General features: G+C 39.6%; 1 protein-coding gene across 1 annotated transcript in view; it reads right to left on the reverse strand.

The window, feature by feature from the left end:
* Tmem131 (transmembrane protein 131) overlaps positions 1 to 19,942 on the reverse strand; it is a 166,096-nt gene that overhangs the window by 69,420 nt on the left and 76,734 nt on the right. The window contains 1 exon segment of the mRNA XM_036167547.1: positions 9,936 to 10,059. Within this exon segment, the coding sequence (XP_036023440.1) occupies positions 9,936 to 10,059 (124 nt within the window).

A 19,942-nucleotide genomic window follows, 5' to 3' on the forward strand; every position in this document is an offset into this window, starting at 1 on the left:
GCCATTTGGGTACTGGGAACTGAACCCAGGTCCTCTGGAAAAACAAGTGCTCTCAACCACTGAGCCATCTCTTTAACACTACCCTGCCTGCCCATCTTTAGATGGGTCATTCAAACAAGAACCTATAGAGAAAATGGAGTTAAATTACACAACAGTGCAAATGGACCTAACAGATATCTGCAGAATGTTCTACCTAACAGAAAAAAAAAATGCACATTCTTCTCAACACCCATGGCACTTTCTCCAAGATAGATATACGGTAGGTCTCAAAAGAAGTCTTAAATAGAAAATAATCAAAATAATTTCTTTTAAAAGTTTTAAATTATGTTTATTTAGTATGCAGGCGTGTGTACACCATGGCACATAAGTGGAAGTCAGAGGGCACTTGCAAGAGTTGGTGTCTTTTTTTTCCATGTGGGTCCAGGAGATCATACTGAGCTGTTTCAAAATAATTTCTTGTATCTTATATGACAGTGGAATAAAGGTAGAAATCAGTGACTAGGGAAACCACAGAAACCATATGAATACCTGGATACTAAGAAACACACTCTTAAATGACCAGTAGGTCACTGAACTCATTTTGGGGAGGGGTTGTACCTAAAAGTTCCCTAGAATCAAATGAAAGCAGAAGTATAATTCTAACTCACCATAACCTTTAGGATATAGTCAAGGCAGTTTTAAGTGGAAATTTTAAAACTATGAGCTCATATATTTAAAAAATTGGAAAGGAGGCTGGAGCTATGGCCCCAGTGGGTAAAGGCACCTGCTGCTTGTAGAGGACCCCGGTTCCATTTCCAGCACCCACATGATGGCTTCCAAATGTCTAGAGAGCTAGTGCCAGGAGATATGTCCTCTTTTGCTCTGCTTCTCTGATCTTCCAGCATTCACCCCAATACCCGGCTTCTTTACTGATAAGGACTTTTAAGATTGGTGCTACAGATCAGGGCAGAAATTAATGAAATGGAGATTAGATTAACTACAGATAGAGTCAATCAAGAGTTGTCACTTCTTGAACAGTAAACAAGACTGATAAACCCCTAGCCAGTCTAACCAAGAGAGAGACAAGATCCAAATTAACAAACTTAGAGATGAAAAGGGGATGTTACTAGAGATTCTGATGAAATCCAGAGAACCACTGGGGAATACTTTGAAACTTCTATCATAAATCTTAAAAAAAAAAAAAAAAGAATTTGACCTACTAATATACATCAAGAAGATATACACAATTTAGATCTATAACAAGTAAAAATACTGAAGCAGTGATAAAGACTTTCCCCTCTCCCCACAGGCACAGACAAGGGTTTGTAAAAGGCTGGTAATAGCACAGCAGGTAACTCCAGTGATTATCAAATGACTGCATGAACTTAAAAAGCAAAGGAAACCATGACCAGAATGAAGGCACAGCCTACAGAACAGGTGAAAATCTTTACCAGTTTAAACTTCAAGAGAGAATTAATGTCTGGATCTATAAAGAACTAAAAACAATCAAGCAACCCAAAAGGACAAATGATCTAACCAATAAATGATTAATGAACTGAATGATCTATTCTAAAAAGAAAAATAGTCAATAAATATTTGGCAGAGTGTTCAATACCTCTAGCCATTAGGAAAATGCAAATTACAACTGCTGTGAGATTCTATCTCACCCAAGTCAGAATAGTTATTATCGAGAATATAAGTACTACTGATGTGTATGGACACAGAAAAAGATGGAGGTGTATATGCTGTCTGTGGGACTGTAAACGGTTGTAGCTATTCTGGAAACCAGGCTAAACTAGCATTTGATACTATTGCCGGGGACATACCTAAGGGAGTCTCAGTTAGCACATCACAGAAACTAGCACAGCCGTGTTTATTACTTTGCTATTCACAACAGCCAAGACATAGAGCCAGACAGACTGTTCACCAAGGAGGGAGTGGATAAAAAAAAATGTGGTACATATACACAACAGAGCTTTATTCTGCTGTAAAGGAAAATGAATTAATGACATTTGCAGGAAAATAGATGTAACTGGAAGGCATATGGCAAATGAAATAACTCAGATTCAGAAAGACTAGCATCACATCTTTGTTCATATGTGAATAAAGTCTAATAACACATGTATAAAATTGTCATAAAGAAATAATCATGTTCATCCCTCCCCTGTAAGAAAGGGCATTATATTCATCTCCATGCCCATTCATTTAATACCTAGAAGAACTGGAAAGATTCACTCAGTCTGGCAAATTCAGCAAAGCCCACTTAAGACACCAAAGATAACCAGAGCAGTTCTACATCTGATTTCTCCCTCCTCTTCCATTTTTGATCAACAGTGACTGTTTTAAAAACAAAATTTAACATTCATTCTTCGGGATAAGCTCTTCTGATGCTTTCCTGTTTCAAAAGGACAGAGCCAAGGCCTCACACAATGTGCAGGGCGGGCCTCTCACAACCTGAGAGCCCACTCTTCCCGGCTTAGCTTTCCCACCAGAGCCTTGCACGGCCTGCTCTTTGGGACTGCTCTTCTGTGTTCTCCGTTCATTCTAGTCTCTGCCAAACACCGCCTACTATTTAAAACACATCACCTCACCACCAAACCATTGCTTTTCTTTTTCTTAGATCCTGCTGTCTTCTAAGGTCTCATAAAACATATGTATCATGTTTGCTACAGTCACCCAACCCCTTTAGGAGGTACCAGAGGCGGGGCCTCTTGTTTGTTCAGGGATAAATCCTGGCAATATTTGCTACACTAACAAACTGATTACTTCTCTATAGCTGGCAAAGTTGATTTTTAAATTTATGTTTTCTTACATGTTATAAATTATAAAAGTAGTAAGGGCTTATTATACTTAGGAATACATAGCAAAGACGTGGGAAGAAAAGGTTAATGCTCTCAAAGCTCCTCTGTTCTTACCCTCTTAGGTCATTCTTCACTGGTGCAGCTACCTACAATCTACTCTGGCTCTTACTAACATACCAAAACCCACAGAGACCTGATTTTCATAAAATGGTGCATTCTCTGCTACAATATGATTTTCTTACAGAGGAACACACTATGTATATTGTTTCCTAGCAACAGACACTGGTTTCATTCTTTATCTGTACAACAACCCGCACTAGCACATGTGCTATATAGCATCGTATGTGCCCAATTCCCAACAACATGCATGGATATTGGAGCTTAACTTAAAATAGAATATTTAGGTTTCTACACCTAATTAAAAATAATAATTAATGCTCACAATAGCCTTCAACCCACTAGATTATTTTAAAGTATAATAAAGTAAGTGGCTTAAAATTTTTGTATTTTATCTATAGACTGGAACATTATTTTTATTAATTCCGTTTGCCTAAAAATTTTATTAAAATATAGCTATACAGAACTTGTTCTTTTTCTCTATTTTCTATTTGTTGGTTAATGTAGAGATAGTATAGGTAATTAAAAAAGACTTCATGAGTTATAAGAAACATTTTTCTCCCAAATAAGATGTGATGGGGGATTCTGAGGGTGTCCATGCTGGGAGGGAGTGTACTCCTGGGTGTGAGAAACACTTCTCGTTTCCCTCAATGGCTTTTACTATAGGTATAAAACTGAGGAGGTAGGGAAATGAGGTCACTTCATCCTGTCTCTCCCCATCACCTTGAGAAAAAAGGTGAAAAGCACAAGGGACAAGAGGAAAGAAAAGACCGCACCAGTGTGGCCATCTTCTTCTTCTTTTTCTTTTCTTTTTTTTCAAGACAGGGTTTCTCTGTGTAGCTTTGGAGCCTATCCTGGAACTCACTCTGTAGACCAGGCTGGTCTCGAACTCACAGATCTGCCTCCTGAGTGCTGGGATTAAAGGCATGCCCCACCATGCCTGGCTTTGTGGCCATCTTAAAGCTGAACCTAAGGCATCTGCGGCTGGACTGTGACAGGTGTCATGACAGCCACTGCTTAGCTCCACTTCCTGGAACGGATTCTGACTGTGTACACCATTTATCTTTTCAAGGAATTTCCAGACAATCTGTTCTCTTTACATAAAGTTCATCAGTAGAAAGGTCCTTTCGGAGGGAGTCTAGGTCAGAAGTGTCAAACTGGTGGTTAAAAGCTTATGCCGTGTTGTCTGTCTTTCTAAATTCAGCTCATTTCCAATGTGGGAAAATTGGAGATACATAAAGATTCTTATTTCTGACTTGCCTTGAAAAATCAGCTGCACAAGGCTTTGACCTCCCACAAGACGGCCAACTAAAGCCATGCTGGGGCTGCTCACATTGGATGGACTGTCTGCTCCTAATACCGTAGCCCCTGGCCTGTTTACCTACTCCAGCAATAGCTGCAACTCCTGGTCTAGACTCCATGGCATGAAGTGAAAGAATGCAAACTGTGCCCTCAGCCCAGGTGAGCTTGAAACACTTAGAAACAGTAAAGAATAGCCTGAACTAGTGAAATGGGTCAAAAACGATTAATTATTCACCATCAAGCCACTGGTTTAGGGTTGTTTCCATTTTTCCTTGCCTTCTAACCTAGCACACCTGCACATTAGTGGTACACGAAAGCTCTATTTACACACACACACACACACACACACACACACACACACACACAGGTGTTATAGTGTGTATACCACTCGCTATGGCCAAGTATAAGGCAAATCACTGGGCAGACTCACAGATGACTTTTGTAAGTTACTCAGAACCAAGGCAAACCCCTTTGAGACCTACCTCTTACTTTATATACATAAGTTTCCTTCAGTATTAGAATTTTGTTATTTGTCTTGAGACCACTGATATATTAATAAAAAATGTGAAATATCTTTCAGGTAAAAACAAAGATTAACACAAGGGAAATTTAAGAAATACTTTTAAGAAAAGGGATATTTTCAATGAGTACCCAAAAGAAATTAAGCTTTTATTATCAAAAGCACTATGTTGACATTCAAACCCTTTATTCTGAAAATACTTTCAAAGATGGGGTAGAAGAAAACCTAAACCACAGTCATTTTTTAACCCTAGAAGCTGCTAACAAAAACATACAGTGAAACAGGATTTTAGAAAGGAGAAATGTAAAAAGCTGAATAACTAATAAGAAGTTAACCAGTAGTTTATATATATCTTATGTTGGGGGAATATTATTTTAAGGTGTGTTACTTTTGTTTATGTTGCATTTGTTTAACTTGGTGAAGCTGTGTTACTGTGCCTGTCTAAAATACCTAATGGTCTAATAAAGAACTGAATGGCCACTATCAAGGCAAAAGAAAGGGCTGGCAGGCAGAGAGAATATATAGAAGAAGAAATCTGGGAGGAAAAAGAAGGAGCCAGAGAAGAAGGAGGACTCTAGGGGCCAGCCACCCAGCTATACAACAAACCACAGAGTAAGAGTAAGATTTATAGAAGTAAGAGAACAGGAAAAGCCCAGTGGCATAAAGGCAAAAGGGATAATTTAAGTTAAGAAAATCTGGCTAGAAACAAGCCAAGCTAAGGCCAGGAATTTATAAGGAAGAATAAGTCTCCATGTATGATTTATTTGGGAGCTGGGTGGCAGGCCCCACAAATGAGTAAAAACAAACAACAAGACTTTGGTGCCCAATGTGGGGCTCAAATTTCCATAGTGCCTGAGAAAGCTTTAAAAAAAATAAATAAATAAAAGGATATGGTTCCTTTAAGAGTTTCTGCCTGCTGGCAAGCCCTTGAGCAGCTAGTACCTTAAGTAGGAACAAAAAACTAAGTAAAAAAGGCCTGCCATAGTGCAAGCATCGGTATTCCAGAACTCCAGGAAGGTTGAATGCAGTTCCTGGTCAGATAAACCTCTGGCTGCAAACTTTAGGCTTGACTTTCATGACTCAAGAAAGGGGCAGAGCCAGCCGCCAAAGCCCCAGGCAGAGGTCCATGCTGCTTAGTAGTTTAAAGTTTGTTCATGCAGTCAAAAAGGCTAAAAAGATATGCAGTAAAAGAGGTCCAGATTGGAAAAAAAAAATCCTCCCAACAGCTTCCAGTATGTGTTACAAGGTGCATGGGCTTAAAAAAGAAAAAGGGTATGGACATTCATAGAAAGAAAAAGTTCAACAATAATGAAGTCTTTAAAGAGAGAAGTAAAATAATAAAAAAAGAAAACAAGCCATGTAAAGATGGGAAATACACAAGGAGTCTGGATCCTGTATGTTAATGTGTTTTGAATTTTTTTATTACTGAGACGCAAACAACAGCTGCTGACTGACATGGCATTGTGAACTGGACTGCAAAATTGAACCAATCTAGATACTTTAGGAATGCCTTAACTTTAAAAAAGAAGTAAAAAAATATTTGTCAAATGGAAATCAAAAATGCTTTGGAGTTTGTCCCCACAGGAAATGAGAGGCTATGGATTCCTTCAGAGTTAACATGCATCAGGTTTGATCATGTGAGACCTCCTGAATTTTGACAGGTGATATTTATCAACAAAGGTTACAGCTGGTCTTTCCAGGACTTGGACATTATCTCAATTTTTTTCTCTGGGACCCTAAAGATACTCCATCCACAAACAGCAGGAATCAGTTTAGAGAAAACGACACCCACATTTCCAAGAAGGGGTATGGAGGGTTTTGGTTATTTGGTGGGTTATGGATGTTTGTTATAATTTAGGGGAATATAGTAATATAAAATTGTAGGATAAAAAGACAACTATTGATTTCAGATATTTTTTCATTGGCATGGATTTTGGAATATTGATAGAAATTTGAGGTTAATTTGGTGACATTGTATATGTATTTCTACTCTTTTTTTTTAAAGATTTATTTTACTTGTTACATATACAGTGTTCTGTCTGCTTGTATGCTTGTATGCTTGCAGGCCAGAAGAGGGCATCAGGTCTCTTCATAGATGGTTGTGAGCCACCATGTGGTGCTGGAATTGAACTCAGGACCTTTGGAAGAATAGTCAATGCTCTTAACCTCTGATCCATCTCTCCAGCCCCTATATTTCTACTCTTATTTAAAGGACTTTTGTATATTGATACAAAATTAAGGCAATTTTTTGGTTCCAAAACAGTGTATGTGTGTTTCTCTTCTTGTTTGGGGGATTTTTGTATATAGATAAAAATTTAAGGTTATTTTTGTCACAACATATTGTATGTATATTTCTATTTTTGTTTGAGGTATTGTGCCTATGCAGTTCATTTGGAAATGTAAGGTGAAGTTCTAGTTTTTGAAAGCTATTATAAACTATATAGGACAATCAGTAAACACAGATTAGTGGTTAGTCATTTATAATAATCAAAACTGTACATAGGTATGCTTTCCAGATCATATAGATATTTTAGATAGATAGATGGTCTCCAAACCTTTCAAAGACCCCCAGAATATGGCATTCAAAATGTTTTGTTAACATAGGGTTTTTCATGACAATGAGACACATCTGCTCCTGACAGCATCAATTTACTTCAGAGATGATGGTCATTGAAGAAACTCCTTATGGAGTTTGCTTTCATTGTGGCAAAGTTAGCCACTGGGCAAAGAAACCGCTCTAGCCTTTGACTGCTGACAATGTGATGTGCAGACTGGGCATGCAGGACCCACAGGAAAGAGACCACTGAACTTTGCCAAAACAGGGTGGAATGGTCTTTCAGGGTTCCTGCTTCACATAAGAAAGTGCCAAACATTCTGCAGGACAAGAGGAAAGTGACTGACAAACTTTGCTAATATATGCGGGACGATCTTTCAAATTCCCTGCTTCACTGAAAAGTCTGCCAGATACTATGAATCTGTAGGCTAAAGATGGATGTCGTGTGGGATGTCTTTCTGTATGTTGTGAATATGTGTTGCTATGACTGGTTAATAAAGAAGCTGTTCTGGCCTATGGTGAGTCAGGTTATAGCCAGGCAGGAAATTCAAACGAGTGACGTAGAAAGAAAAGAAAGGCAGAGGTGGAAGAAACGCCAGCCTGCCGCCCAAGGAGCAACATGCCAGTAGACTGGTAATGCCACAACCATGTGGCAAAACACAGATTAATAGAAATTGGTTAATTTAAGATGACAGAGCTAGCTAGCAAGAAACTTAAGCTATTGGCCATATAGTTTGTAATTAATATCAGCCTCTGAGAGATTATTTTATAAGTGGCTGTGGGACCTCAGGGCTGGTCGGTACACAGGAAAACTTCCGGCTACATGGATTCCCCAATGTTGCAGAAGAACTTTGGGTGACTGTCCAGGCAGTCAGATGTCTCTGTCATTTCTAGAGTTTCAGAAGTTGTTTGCAATGCATTCTTTTGTTTACTCAAATAATATTATCCTTCTGAGGTCTTCGATGGAGTTGAAGACTAGTTAGTTATAGTTGCAGTTTTTCTTAGTTACCATAGAGTAAATTAGGAATAAAACTTTAGATTCATTAAGATAGCATAGAAAATGGAGTATTTTCTTTTAATTTGCCAGACAGTAATGAACTGGAATTGATTACATTGTGAATGTAATCTTTACTTGATAATTGTTCTTACTGTGTACAGTCTCATGTTAAAGTTAAAACCTTTCATTTTTTTGTTTAGACAAAAAGGGGGGAAATGTAGAATATTGTTTTAAGGTGTGTTACTTTTGTTTATGCTCTGGAACATTTGTGTAACGATGCAAAGATGTATTTGATTAAATAAAATCCACCTGCAGTCAGGGGACTGAGTCAGCAACTAGCTGACAGGAAGTGGTAGGGAGGAGCCAGGTGGAGAAGGGCTTTTAAGTGGGGTGAGGAGAAGTACAAGGTCTTTTGGGAGGACTCGAGCAAGCAGAGGAGGGGAGCTACTTGCTATTCAGCCTCTCAGAAGAGCAGAATTCCACCTCAACCTTTGAGTCTTTAGTTCTTTAAAGGGACAGAGGTTTAGTTAGGTTTCCTTCACAGCTTTGAAAGAGTTGGTACCTGAGGGAAAAGAGGCCCTCAGGCTGTGGCTCTTGTGACCTAACCGCTGGCAGCAGAGTTGCAGTTGCTGATTCGGACACCCATGGCTTAAAAGGCAGCAACAATGAAAAAAAAAGACAACAATCTTATATGTTAGAATACATGCGGTTCATTTTCTTAGTCACAGTCTTCAACAGTCAAGAAAACTCTAGAAAGATGATATCAGAATCCATTCATTCACTTTCTCTTCTTTTTCATGAATTTCCTATTCATTATTTTGGAAGCCTACACATTAAAACTTAATGTATCCTGTAATTAAAAACAAAACAAAACAAAAAAAAAAAACTTACTTCAGTTCCATTTTCTGTGGTTTTGATCAGAAAGGCTTTTCTTTGAATAACAACTTCACATTTTACTACAGGGATCATGAGTAAATTCTTGGAAGATGCATGTGGTACACAGAACTCAATCATGACTGTGACTATGATAATTATGACAACTGTGGCTGTCTATTGTAAAAGGGACTTTGCAGGTGTAGCTCAGGTCAGGTGACCATCCTGGTAGTCCTGACCCAATGTCCTAAGTTTACTCCACTAGAAACAGATGCCCATGGGAACATAAAGCTCAGGGAGGGCCTGGTGAGCAAGAAAATGGGGGTTTCCATTCTGCAACCAAAACTGACTTAATCCACTCAAGACTTGAATGAGGATGGAGGTGCACTTCCTCTCAGAACCTCCAGGCAAGGAAGGATTGGGCCCAGGCCATCTTAATTCTTACAGCACACTGAGCATCACCTCACTGGACTTACAAACTGTTCCTAAGTGAGCACTAGCTTAAGCCACCAAGCCTCAGCTAACTTACTGCACAGCAGCAGAACTTTCGCACGGTGCTGAGGACCTGTTAAGAAATGGCGGTGAGAGGCTGGATTTTTCAGAGTGCAGTGACTGTTACTTGCTGAGAAAAAACAATGTACATTTAAGGATAGAGATTATAATTACTATGAAGTGGGACAAACTGACATCTAAGAAAGTAGGGAAACACTAGAAACAGATGTTAACTATAGCAAAATAAAGCGGCAGAGCTTCAGTTGCAAACAAGAGATAATTTTTAGTGGGAAAGCTTACCCTATTTTGAAAAAACGATGCATGGAAATGTGATGTTGTAGCAGATATTGATACTAAAGTAATAGTCTCTTCAGAACTAGGATTATGTAAGTAGACTTTTTCCATTTTTGGCATTCCAACTGGCCTGCAAAAGTAAAAAGAAAACTGTCAGAAATAATTCAAAGATACTTGTAGCTTTTAGGATAATCATTAGTTGTTTAAAAGTCCAACATGAAAATTATTAGGTAAATTCCTATGTCAATACAGTAAAAGAGTAAAATAAATGTAGTCACTCAACAAATATCCGAGTGTCGTTCTGTGTTACACACTCAGGAAGGTGCTACACTTCAATGAGACAGGTTTCAGCAGAATGATGCTACAATCTGGTGAGGAAGCCAGCCTGGGAATGTAGTCTGATCTTTCCTCTATATAACACCATCCTGCCTCTCTGTTAACTGTGAATCCTGTCCTCTCCTCAAGTTCCAAGACACAAACAAACTTAGCGGGAAGGCTGTATGAAGAGATCTTATGAATTAGTGACTTCTGCTATTCTCGTTTAATAGAGGACACTTGCCCAAATTCATTCTTTGAACCGGAATTTGCATCTAGTCCGTGAAACTAACACCCATAGCAAACTGCCTCCTCTCAAGGGAACAATATGAAATACATACTCAATGACTCAAGTCCATTTTAATGTTCCCTTTGGGGTTCCTTAAAAGCAAAATCTTATTATGAGTTTAACTGGTTCTTCTGCAACTAATCTCACTGTGTCCTCCTAGCTTCTAAAGCATCACAGTATTCTTTTCTTTAGGGTTCTCTAATAATCTCGTTGGCACTGGTCCTATTTCTCTGACAAGATTACCAGCACTTTGGAGATGGAGGACACGACACGTACTTCCTCTGTATTGCCCATATCCTCCAGTATAGTAGTAGTAGGCATGCATGGGAGTACACATACACGTTTACTGGCTGTTCATTCTCTCTCTCTCTCTCTCTCTCTCTCTCTCTCTCTCTCTCTCTCTCACACATCAGGCTGTGAAGGACTGTAACCGCAGTTCTTGTGCAGTCTGCCCTGTCCTCTAGTTTTCTAATTCAAATCCAACTGTCTTCCACGAGATGCTTTCCCCATGAAACCCTTCCAGGCCACACTTCTTGAAATCGTGTTTTACAATTCAAATTCCATGTCTGTGTATAAAACCTCAAATTGTAAGCAGTTGAAAAACAGCCAGAACTGTGCTTTGCATTTGCATCAAGTGTATATTATAGACATTTTATCCTTACCTTTTCCTCTATTCAGTTCTCTGACTCTAATTTATTATTTGGGAAAATTTATAAACCAAAGATAATTTTCACTAGTTTAAGAAAATGAATTAGAGGCTGTAGGTCCTTTAAAGAGGATAAATCATGTTAGTACACACAGGCTAGTCTTGCTCCTCCCAACTAATGTTCCCCAAACAATGTTAAAATTTATAAGCTAGAGAGAGGTAAATCCACAATGGGTCAACATGTAGAGAACAACTAACCAAGGAGTGCCCAACCCTAATGGACACATCTACACAACAACCTCTATAATGAATGAAGGCTCAAGGGACACAGCAGAAGAGGGGGTGGGAAGATGAGAGGAAGCAGAGGTCCAGGACACCTGCTGGAGATACTGTCTTCTATACAGGTATGACAGGGACATTACACTGATGAAATCTCAATAATATGGCTGCCTAAACAAAACCAGCACAATGACTATATATATCAGTTGGCATGTCAACATAGATGGGAAAACCCCACCCCTGGAAGAAGAGTTATATCAATTAATGAGTGCCAAGAGGGAGAATCCGTTTTCTCCATGGATGAACCCTTTGAAACACTATCCAATCCCAAATGGTCACTCCTAAACACATAAGCATATGAGCAACACTAAATAAACTCTTGCAGATTGTATTTATATATACATATGTGATATATGTATCTCAATGATCATTAAAGAGGTCATGAATTTGAGAGGGAGTGGAGGAGGAACAGAAAGAACTGAGAAGGAGAGAAGGAAGGGTGGAAATAATATAAATACAGTACTCATGTATGAAATTTTAAAAAATTAAGCACTGAAAAACAAATAATTTCCACTAAGAAATCTTTAGAGGAACAGAAGACTGCCAGGACTAACATATAGGAAAAAGTGAGGGGCAAAGGGCAGCCTAGAACTGAAAATCAAAGACTATGGTATGGGAAAGTTGTCCAGACTGAAGCAAAGAGAGCAACTCCTTAACCAAGTGTAGAAAGGCTTATGATTTCCAACTTTTCTCTCATGTCTTCCAAAGTTTTGGGTATATATGTTACAAGCTAGGAAGGTACTCTTGCTCAACTACAGTTTGGCCTGAAGAACATGGGTCAGCCAAAAGGGAGGTGTGTGTGTGTGTGTGTGTGTGTGTGTGTGTGTGTGTGTGTGTGTGTCTGTCTGTCTGTCTGTCTGTCTGTCTGTCTGTGTTTTCTATCTTGGGATCATGTCCCTTCCCAAATTAACCAAAATGGAACAAGGATTGACATTCTGTCCTTAACACAGACTATAAGATAGCAGCTCATAAACACATAAAATAGAGTAACATACAGTGTACTGACAGATAGCAATTCCTTTCCTAATGTGACACACTGTATTGCTAAGAGCATCAGACTTCCCTTTCATTAACATTTGGCCATGACCAGCCATGAAACATATGACATGTAACTATTTTATCTCACTGTGTGGGTCATGTTATTTTCTTGATGGTTATCAATTGGAGCATACATTTTTAAATTGTAATTAAAAAATTGTGTATTCTAAGTTATAAATTTGTCCTTCTGTTAATTGTCCATCTGAATTTCTATCTTAAAAAATAATTATAATGGACATATACAAAAATGTTTTCTTCTAATGGCTTATAGCTTAGCTCCATTACATTTATATTCAGTTGCATGATATATCTAGCTCTGGAATGCATTCTTGAATTAATTTTGTATGGTATAATGTACAGGCTGAATTTCACTCTTGCACATAGACACCAAGTAGTCCCAGAATCATTTGTTACAAAGAATAAGCTTCCCCTATTAGGTTGTCTTAGCATTACTGTCAACAAACTTAAGGATCAGTTTCTGCAATCTAAGTTCTTTGCAATTACCTATGTATTTATCCTTATGGATGTGTTCCAACTACCCTTGCATTGTAGAAAGCCTTTGAAAATGGAGGGCAAGCAAAATGGCTCAGCAGGTGAAGGCACCTTAGGCCCCAGCCTGACAACTTGAGTTCAACCCTTAGGACCCACATGGTGGATTGGGAGAACCAAGACATTTAAGTTGTCCTCTGACCTCACATGTGTGCCCCACACAAATAAATAGAATTAAAAAAAAATTCTGATATTGCAAAGTGTGCGTTCTTCAACTTTAGTTTACTTTAAGAATTATTTTGGACCAGATTGTTCTGAATCCTTATACGTCTGTGAATTTTAAGATTATCAATTTCTATTTTTAAAAAAGGGCAGTTAAAATTCTGATGAAGACTGTATTAAATCCACAGATTAACTTAGCAGTCTGTGGTCTTAATTTGTGTCTTCTAATTCATGAACATCTCTGAGATGGCTTCCTATTTATTTAGTTCTTTAGTTTCTCTTGATCATGATTTTTGGTTTTCTGTAAGTCTTTTTGCCTTTGTCAAATTTATAATTAAGAATTCTGTTCCCTTCGATGCTATTATAAATGGAATTTCTCTTCTTCCCCTACCCCATCTTTTGATGCAGGGCTTCTATTAATCCAGCCTGCCTTTGAACTCATGCTTCCCCTACTTGAGTGCTGAGTTACAGGCATGTACATCTGGCTGAAACTGTTTCTCTTTTCAAAGACACTGTTACTGAACAAAAATATTGTTTATTTTTGCATTTTGGTCTTGCATTCAGTACCTATTAAACTTATTACTTCTAGTAGCCTTTATTTTATATATTACATTTAGGGTGGGTATCTAATCTATAGAACAGGGAACACTTGCAAGTGGAGATGCTTGCTTCTTTTCCCATGAGTGCCATTTGACCCCCCGACTTTACTGCCCGAATCAGAATGAATAGGTGCTGAAGAAGGGTGACAAGAACCCTGTCTTGCTCTTGGTGCAGGGGACAGCTTCATCCTTTCAGCATTGTGCTTGATGTCAACCTTGGGGTTTCACAGGCCGTCTCTATTAGGCTGGAACATTCCCTTCTGTTCGTGGCTTGTTGAGAATGATTACTATGGAAGTAGACTGTATTTCTTCTACTACATTACTGATATGACCTAATGTATTCCTTTACTCTCTTAGAATAGTATTATTTGCTGGTAGTGAATGGTTATTCTTACATATTAGTGAGTTGTTTGTCAGCACTCTGTGGAGGACTTCTGGACCCATATTCAGAAGGATGTTTGTTTGTAGTGTGTGTTTGTTTTCCCAACAGTATCTGGTTTGGAATCAGGGCAATAAATCTAACATACCATATTAAAAAGGCACCTGCCTTCCAGCATTTGTACCACAGCTTGCTTTCTAGGAAGTTTTTGTTAGACCGATTCAAGTGGTTTGGGTCTTTTTCATACATGTATTCAAAACTTTTGTTTTTTGAATTTTGATCCTATTCATTTTTTCTACAAAATAGAAGTGAACGGGTATCTGGCTGCGTTGCAACAGCTTTTGGGAGGAAACAGCAACAACTGGCGGTGGGAGCAGGGAGACACACATAGCCAGATGGCAACACAGAAAGACTCAGCCCTCCTGAGCCTGCCGGGCACCACACCATCAGAACAGAGAAACTCTCTTCTGAGAAATCCAGAAACTAGTTCACATGCCTTTCCTAGGAAAACAGAAAGCAGTCATGCTGAAGCTGGCAGGCCACCAACCCGCCCCTGGCACAGTGCAGCACAATGAGTGGCTTCTGGTTTCTTCTAGGAAGGAAGAGAGAAGATTGGACTGCAGGGACAAAGTTTTCACTGTCCAGCGGGCTACTTGAGACAGATTTCTATCTTGCCTGAATCTAGGAGCCACATATAACAAAAGTGTGGTTTAGACTAACCGTACAGATATATTATGTGGCATGTAGTACATTGGTATATAAAGTTAACAAATCATATAAGAATATTCATGCAACTTTTCACACATCTGCAGTATCGTGAAATTAAAAAAAAACTGGGCAATTAAGTTCAGAAGCAGGAAAAACTAACACACTACTTAGTGGTCTATGTATAGACAGTGTAACTATTTATTAAGAAATTTAGAACTGATCATACAAATTCAGGAGAGTTGTTAATTCTGGGAGACAATAGAATTGGTCAGAGCGTACACAGTGCTCACTAGCATCTTATTTTTCTTTCTTTCTCTCTTTCTCTCTTTCTGGGAGCTGAGGATTGAACCCAGAGCCTTGCAAGCCAAGCGCTCTACCACTGAGCTAAATCCCCAACCCCTAGCATCCTATTTTTCATGCTGTATGGCATGACACATATAAAATATGTATATATCATGTATATTCTGTATATAAACTTTCCATTCAGAAAGTAAAATGTTAAAGTGTGGTGATATTGTGTTCCCCAATATACTGAGCACCTTAATAAACTTATCTGGGGTCAGAGGACAGAACAGTTGCTAGATAGACATAGAGGCCAGAAAATGGTGGCGCACACACACCTTTAATCCTAGCATTCTGGAGGCAGAGATTCATCTAGATCTCTGTGAGTTCAAAACCACAATGGAAACAGCCAGGCATGGTGACACATGCCTTTAATCCCAGGAAGTGATGGCAAGAAGCAGAAAGGTATATAGGGTCAGAAAACCAGGAACTAGAGCTGGTTAAGCTTTTGGGTTTTTAGTAGCAGTTCAGCTGAGATCCATTTGGATGAGGACACAGAAGCTTCCAGTCTAAGGAAACAGGATCAGCTGAGAAGTTGTCGAGGTGAGGTTAGCTGTGGCTGGTTCTGTCTCTCTGATCTTTCAGAATTTACCCCAATACCTGGCTCCTGTGTTTGTTTTTTTAATAAGGTCTTTTAAGATTCATGTTACATTAAAGTAATAAAAGTACTCTGAATCTTGTTTAGTTATTCCTGTGTACGATACAATGCCCCCACAACAAACCTGATTTGAAAAGTGTGCTAATAAATGTCACTTAAAATAAAATATCAGAGATCTCCTTAGCTAATCGTCACTATGATAAAGCACAGTGAGTTGCCCGACTAGACGCGGAAGTGTCCCCTTTAGCTTGCCGACTTTCTCATCACAGCTTGCCGACTTCTCTTCCTCTCATCACTGGTTTTTTAAGCAACAGCCTTCAAGTTTACTAGCTGGTGGCAAGAATTTCACGTGCTCAACACATTTCATAATTTCCAATTAAGCATATTCTGTATTATCTAAATAAAAATCCAATGTAATACTTCTTACTCCTTCTTTTTGAAGCTTAATCTACAGTTGAATTTTGAACTCAACATTTTCTGTCATTCCGGACTGGAGTAAGAGCATGTCCTTTGCATACTACTAAAAAACCGCGCACACATGTGTGCTCCCGCTCTCTAATTATAGAAATAGGAACTCTGAACTGTCTTTCACAAACATTTAACCAGTTGCCTTTTTAGGTTCCGATAATGGTTTGGCTGGCATCTGAGAATTTCTTCAGGGTGCTGCTGTGGAGCTTTGCTGTGAATGAGGTCAGATGTACTCTGGTACCCTTGAGGCCTAAACCAAACCTTGCAGAAGCAGTATCGTAGGAGAGAGAAAGTCTCTCCAAGGTTCTCACTGAGGACTGATGACCCTGTTTGATCAGCATTCACTAGAGGGCTATGACCACAGAATACCTGCGTCTAGACACCCACAAAAAAGAAGCGCTTCTCTGCTTTACACAGGGAAGCAAAACCCAGGCTAAAATCATTTCACAGCTTATAGCCCAGCCACGAGGAGGAAGCCTACAAAAATTTTGTAGCTTAATTGCAGCGTGTCCATCCTACTGAATCCTCTCAGCTGTGGTAGAGACTAGAACCCTGTATTAACTGGGTCATGGACCCCAGATGGGGACACAGGATCATGAACAATTAAGGAAGCGGGTACAGGCCCAACTGAAACTTCCAACTATGGTCATAATGCAGCAAGGAGAAGTTGTATAAATATGGTACAGTATAGAAGAGATGTCTTTCCTCAGCATTATAGGCATGTAAGTAGAACAGTGTCAAGAAATAAACACATTTTCCTTATATCCTGAAAGACCACCATGTGTACTTTTTCTATTTAAAAAAAAAAGTTGTTACTCTACAATTCAAACAGACTGCAGGCTAAGTGGATGATAGTCATTTTCTCCTGCATTTGTTCTTGTCCAACTTTAGTACAACCAATCTCATCTAAGATAAAAAGACAAAGACAGGGTATAAGATGGACAGATCTCTTTCAAACAGGGCTGTGGATAGCTTGCTATATGACAGGGTTCACGGAGACAAGTGTGGCAGTTCAGGAGCCTGGGTTGACCAGCTGGAGGGCTTGATTCACAATTCTGCTGTGCCTGGCTTTGTCCTCTTCTTGAGGCATCAAGGAGGACAGGTCCTGGGCCACTGAGTAGAGATGAACCCTTGCTGAGAGAAGGGTTATGGGAATTGGGAGTAATGAGGACAGACAGAAGATGGCAGGAGGGGTACCAGCTGGCTACTGTAGGCATGCATGTTCACATAAGACAGATTTTCTCAAGCTCTGGGCAGTCCGCACCACAACAAGTAGAGAGAGCCTTCCCTGTCCAGTCTGTCCTCTGCTCTCGGTGACACAAGAGAACTCTGGACCATGAAAAGTAAATGCAACACATTCCTCCACTAAACTACACCACTACTAAGCTCCGTGGTTAAAGTCAACAGCCACACATCACTGTACTACTTTCTAAGACGGGTGGTTTACCTGCTCAGGGTTTCACAAGGCTTCTGAAAATTATTAGCAGGCTGGGTTCTCAGGCAATACAAAGCCCACAGCTAATGATTTAATTTGTTGGCACAGCTCATGCTGCTCTAAAGCTCCTGCCATCCAGCTCCTCTACTTTAAAACCAGCAAAGAAACCTTGCACTAGGTTCAAATGTCCAGCATTCAGCTCCTGATTCTCAAACCAGACTTTGAAGGCTCTGGATCTAGATAGGTCTGGCCCACCTAGACAGCTCTCCATTTAAAAGGCCATGTGATTTAGAACCTACTTACAGCAATACTTGCATGAGTATTTGACTGTAAAGTTAAGAGGTGTAGATAGGTATATCAGAAGCCTGAAATTCTGCCGATCATTTTACAGTTCTGTCTACCACAAGCAGCATGTTCAGTGATCTTGGCTAGACAAGTTGAATTTAAAAATAACACTAAACAGATGCCCAGCCCCTTGCCAAGGCCAGTCCTATTTGTTTCCATTATTGGCTGCTCCAGACAGAGAAGTCAAAGGGAACGCTGGGAGGTATTTCCAGATGAACACAGCTGAAGCTATCAAACATTTATTCTTTGTGCTTCAAGACCAGAACAAATGACTGTCCAGATTCTAGAGTATTAATAGAGGAGTCTAAGGCTCCAAAGAATTGGGAGGAAACCTCTAGGAAATGGAGAGTAGCTTGGAAAGTAAGCTACAAGTCTGAGGTCAGTGGCGCATTTGCTATGTCCCAGTAAGATGACACTGCAGGAGCAGGAAGGAGCTGCACAGACGGCTTCCCAAATGCCCTCAGACAAGCCTTGTGAGTGGCACTAATACAGCACTCACGAACAGCCTTGAGCAGGAAGCTGGTCCAAATCAGCACAGCACTTCGCACCACACAATCACCACAGACCCCACAGTTCTTACCAGCACATGTCGTCATAAACCTTGGGGGAAAGTAAGAATTAGAAGTGGAAAACTACAAGGCACCAAACAACTCTTGGGAAAGGAGGCTCCTGATTTTCCTGAAATAACAAATGGTAACTGGGGAGAAATACCTTTCATACATTGGATTTCTTTTGACAAGACTCCTATTTCTAGCAACGACGTATTCAATGTGCACATTAAAGCCAGTCAGTAATGATTTTAAACTGAAGATTTGAAGCCAATTCTTTCTGCACCTAATAATTATATAAACCAAAGAATTCAGTGAACCAAGTTTCTACCCCAAACATCTTTTACTGTTTACAATAAATGTTTGAAAGAAAGGTGTTGTTATGGAAACAAAAACATTTAAGAACACTGGCATAAATAATTTGGGGAAGAGGGGAAGAAGGGAGGTCGGCAGTGCCCAGACTGCTGCAGAGCATTATTTGGAAACCAGAAAGGAGGTGGAAATAGGAGGGAGTAGAAATTAAACATCAAAGATACATTTTATTTTGAAAAAAGAAAGCCAAGAAAAGCCTACTGGGGGCTGGAGACACGCTTAGGAGCACTTGTTCCTCTTGCAGAGTACTTGGTTTCCGATTCCAGAACCTAAACCCTTAAATAGTGGGTCATATCATTTGTGACTCCAGTTTCAGGGGATCCAATGCCTTCTTGACCTCTTCAGGTACCAGGCACATATGTGGTTCATATACATAAATGCAGGCAAAACACTAATTCATGTAAATTAAAAAAACCCAAACTACGAAGGTCCATTTCATCAGACTGTTAATTTGATGTATGTACTGTGAAATGAACGTTAGAGGATAGTAGAGCAGACCACAGTAGTGACAGCAGTTAGTACCAGGGTTCCTAGGAAGCAGCAAGGTACTGTCTCATTATAGCCTCACTAAGGGGTCTGAAACTAGAAGACGTCATGGGTAGTCACAAGCGGAACTCCACTTTTGATATTACCTTGCTGGCAGTTTTCATTGATCCCCCCATTCCCTCCTGCACCACATCTGATCAAGGGGCAAAAAAGACCCTACACAACCTCATGGCTAATGAGGAGACAAGAGTCCACACCCTTCCACCACTGCTGCCTCTTCCACCTTAACCTGACAGACAGTATGAGCCAAGCAGGTCTCCTTTCTTTTCTCTGTCCAGCAAAGGGTTCTCTGACTTGTTTGAGGGCCTGCTGTGTTTTCTCCAGAAAGCTTCATT

This window comes from Onychomys torridus, chromosome 18, assembly GCF_903995425.1.
Source record: "Onychomys torridus chromosome 18, mOncTor1.1, whole genome shotgun sequence".
NCBI classification, from domain to species: domain Eukaryota; kingdom Metazoa; phylum Chordata; class Mammalia; order Rodentia; family Cricetidae; genus Onychomys; species Onychomys torridus.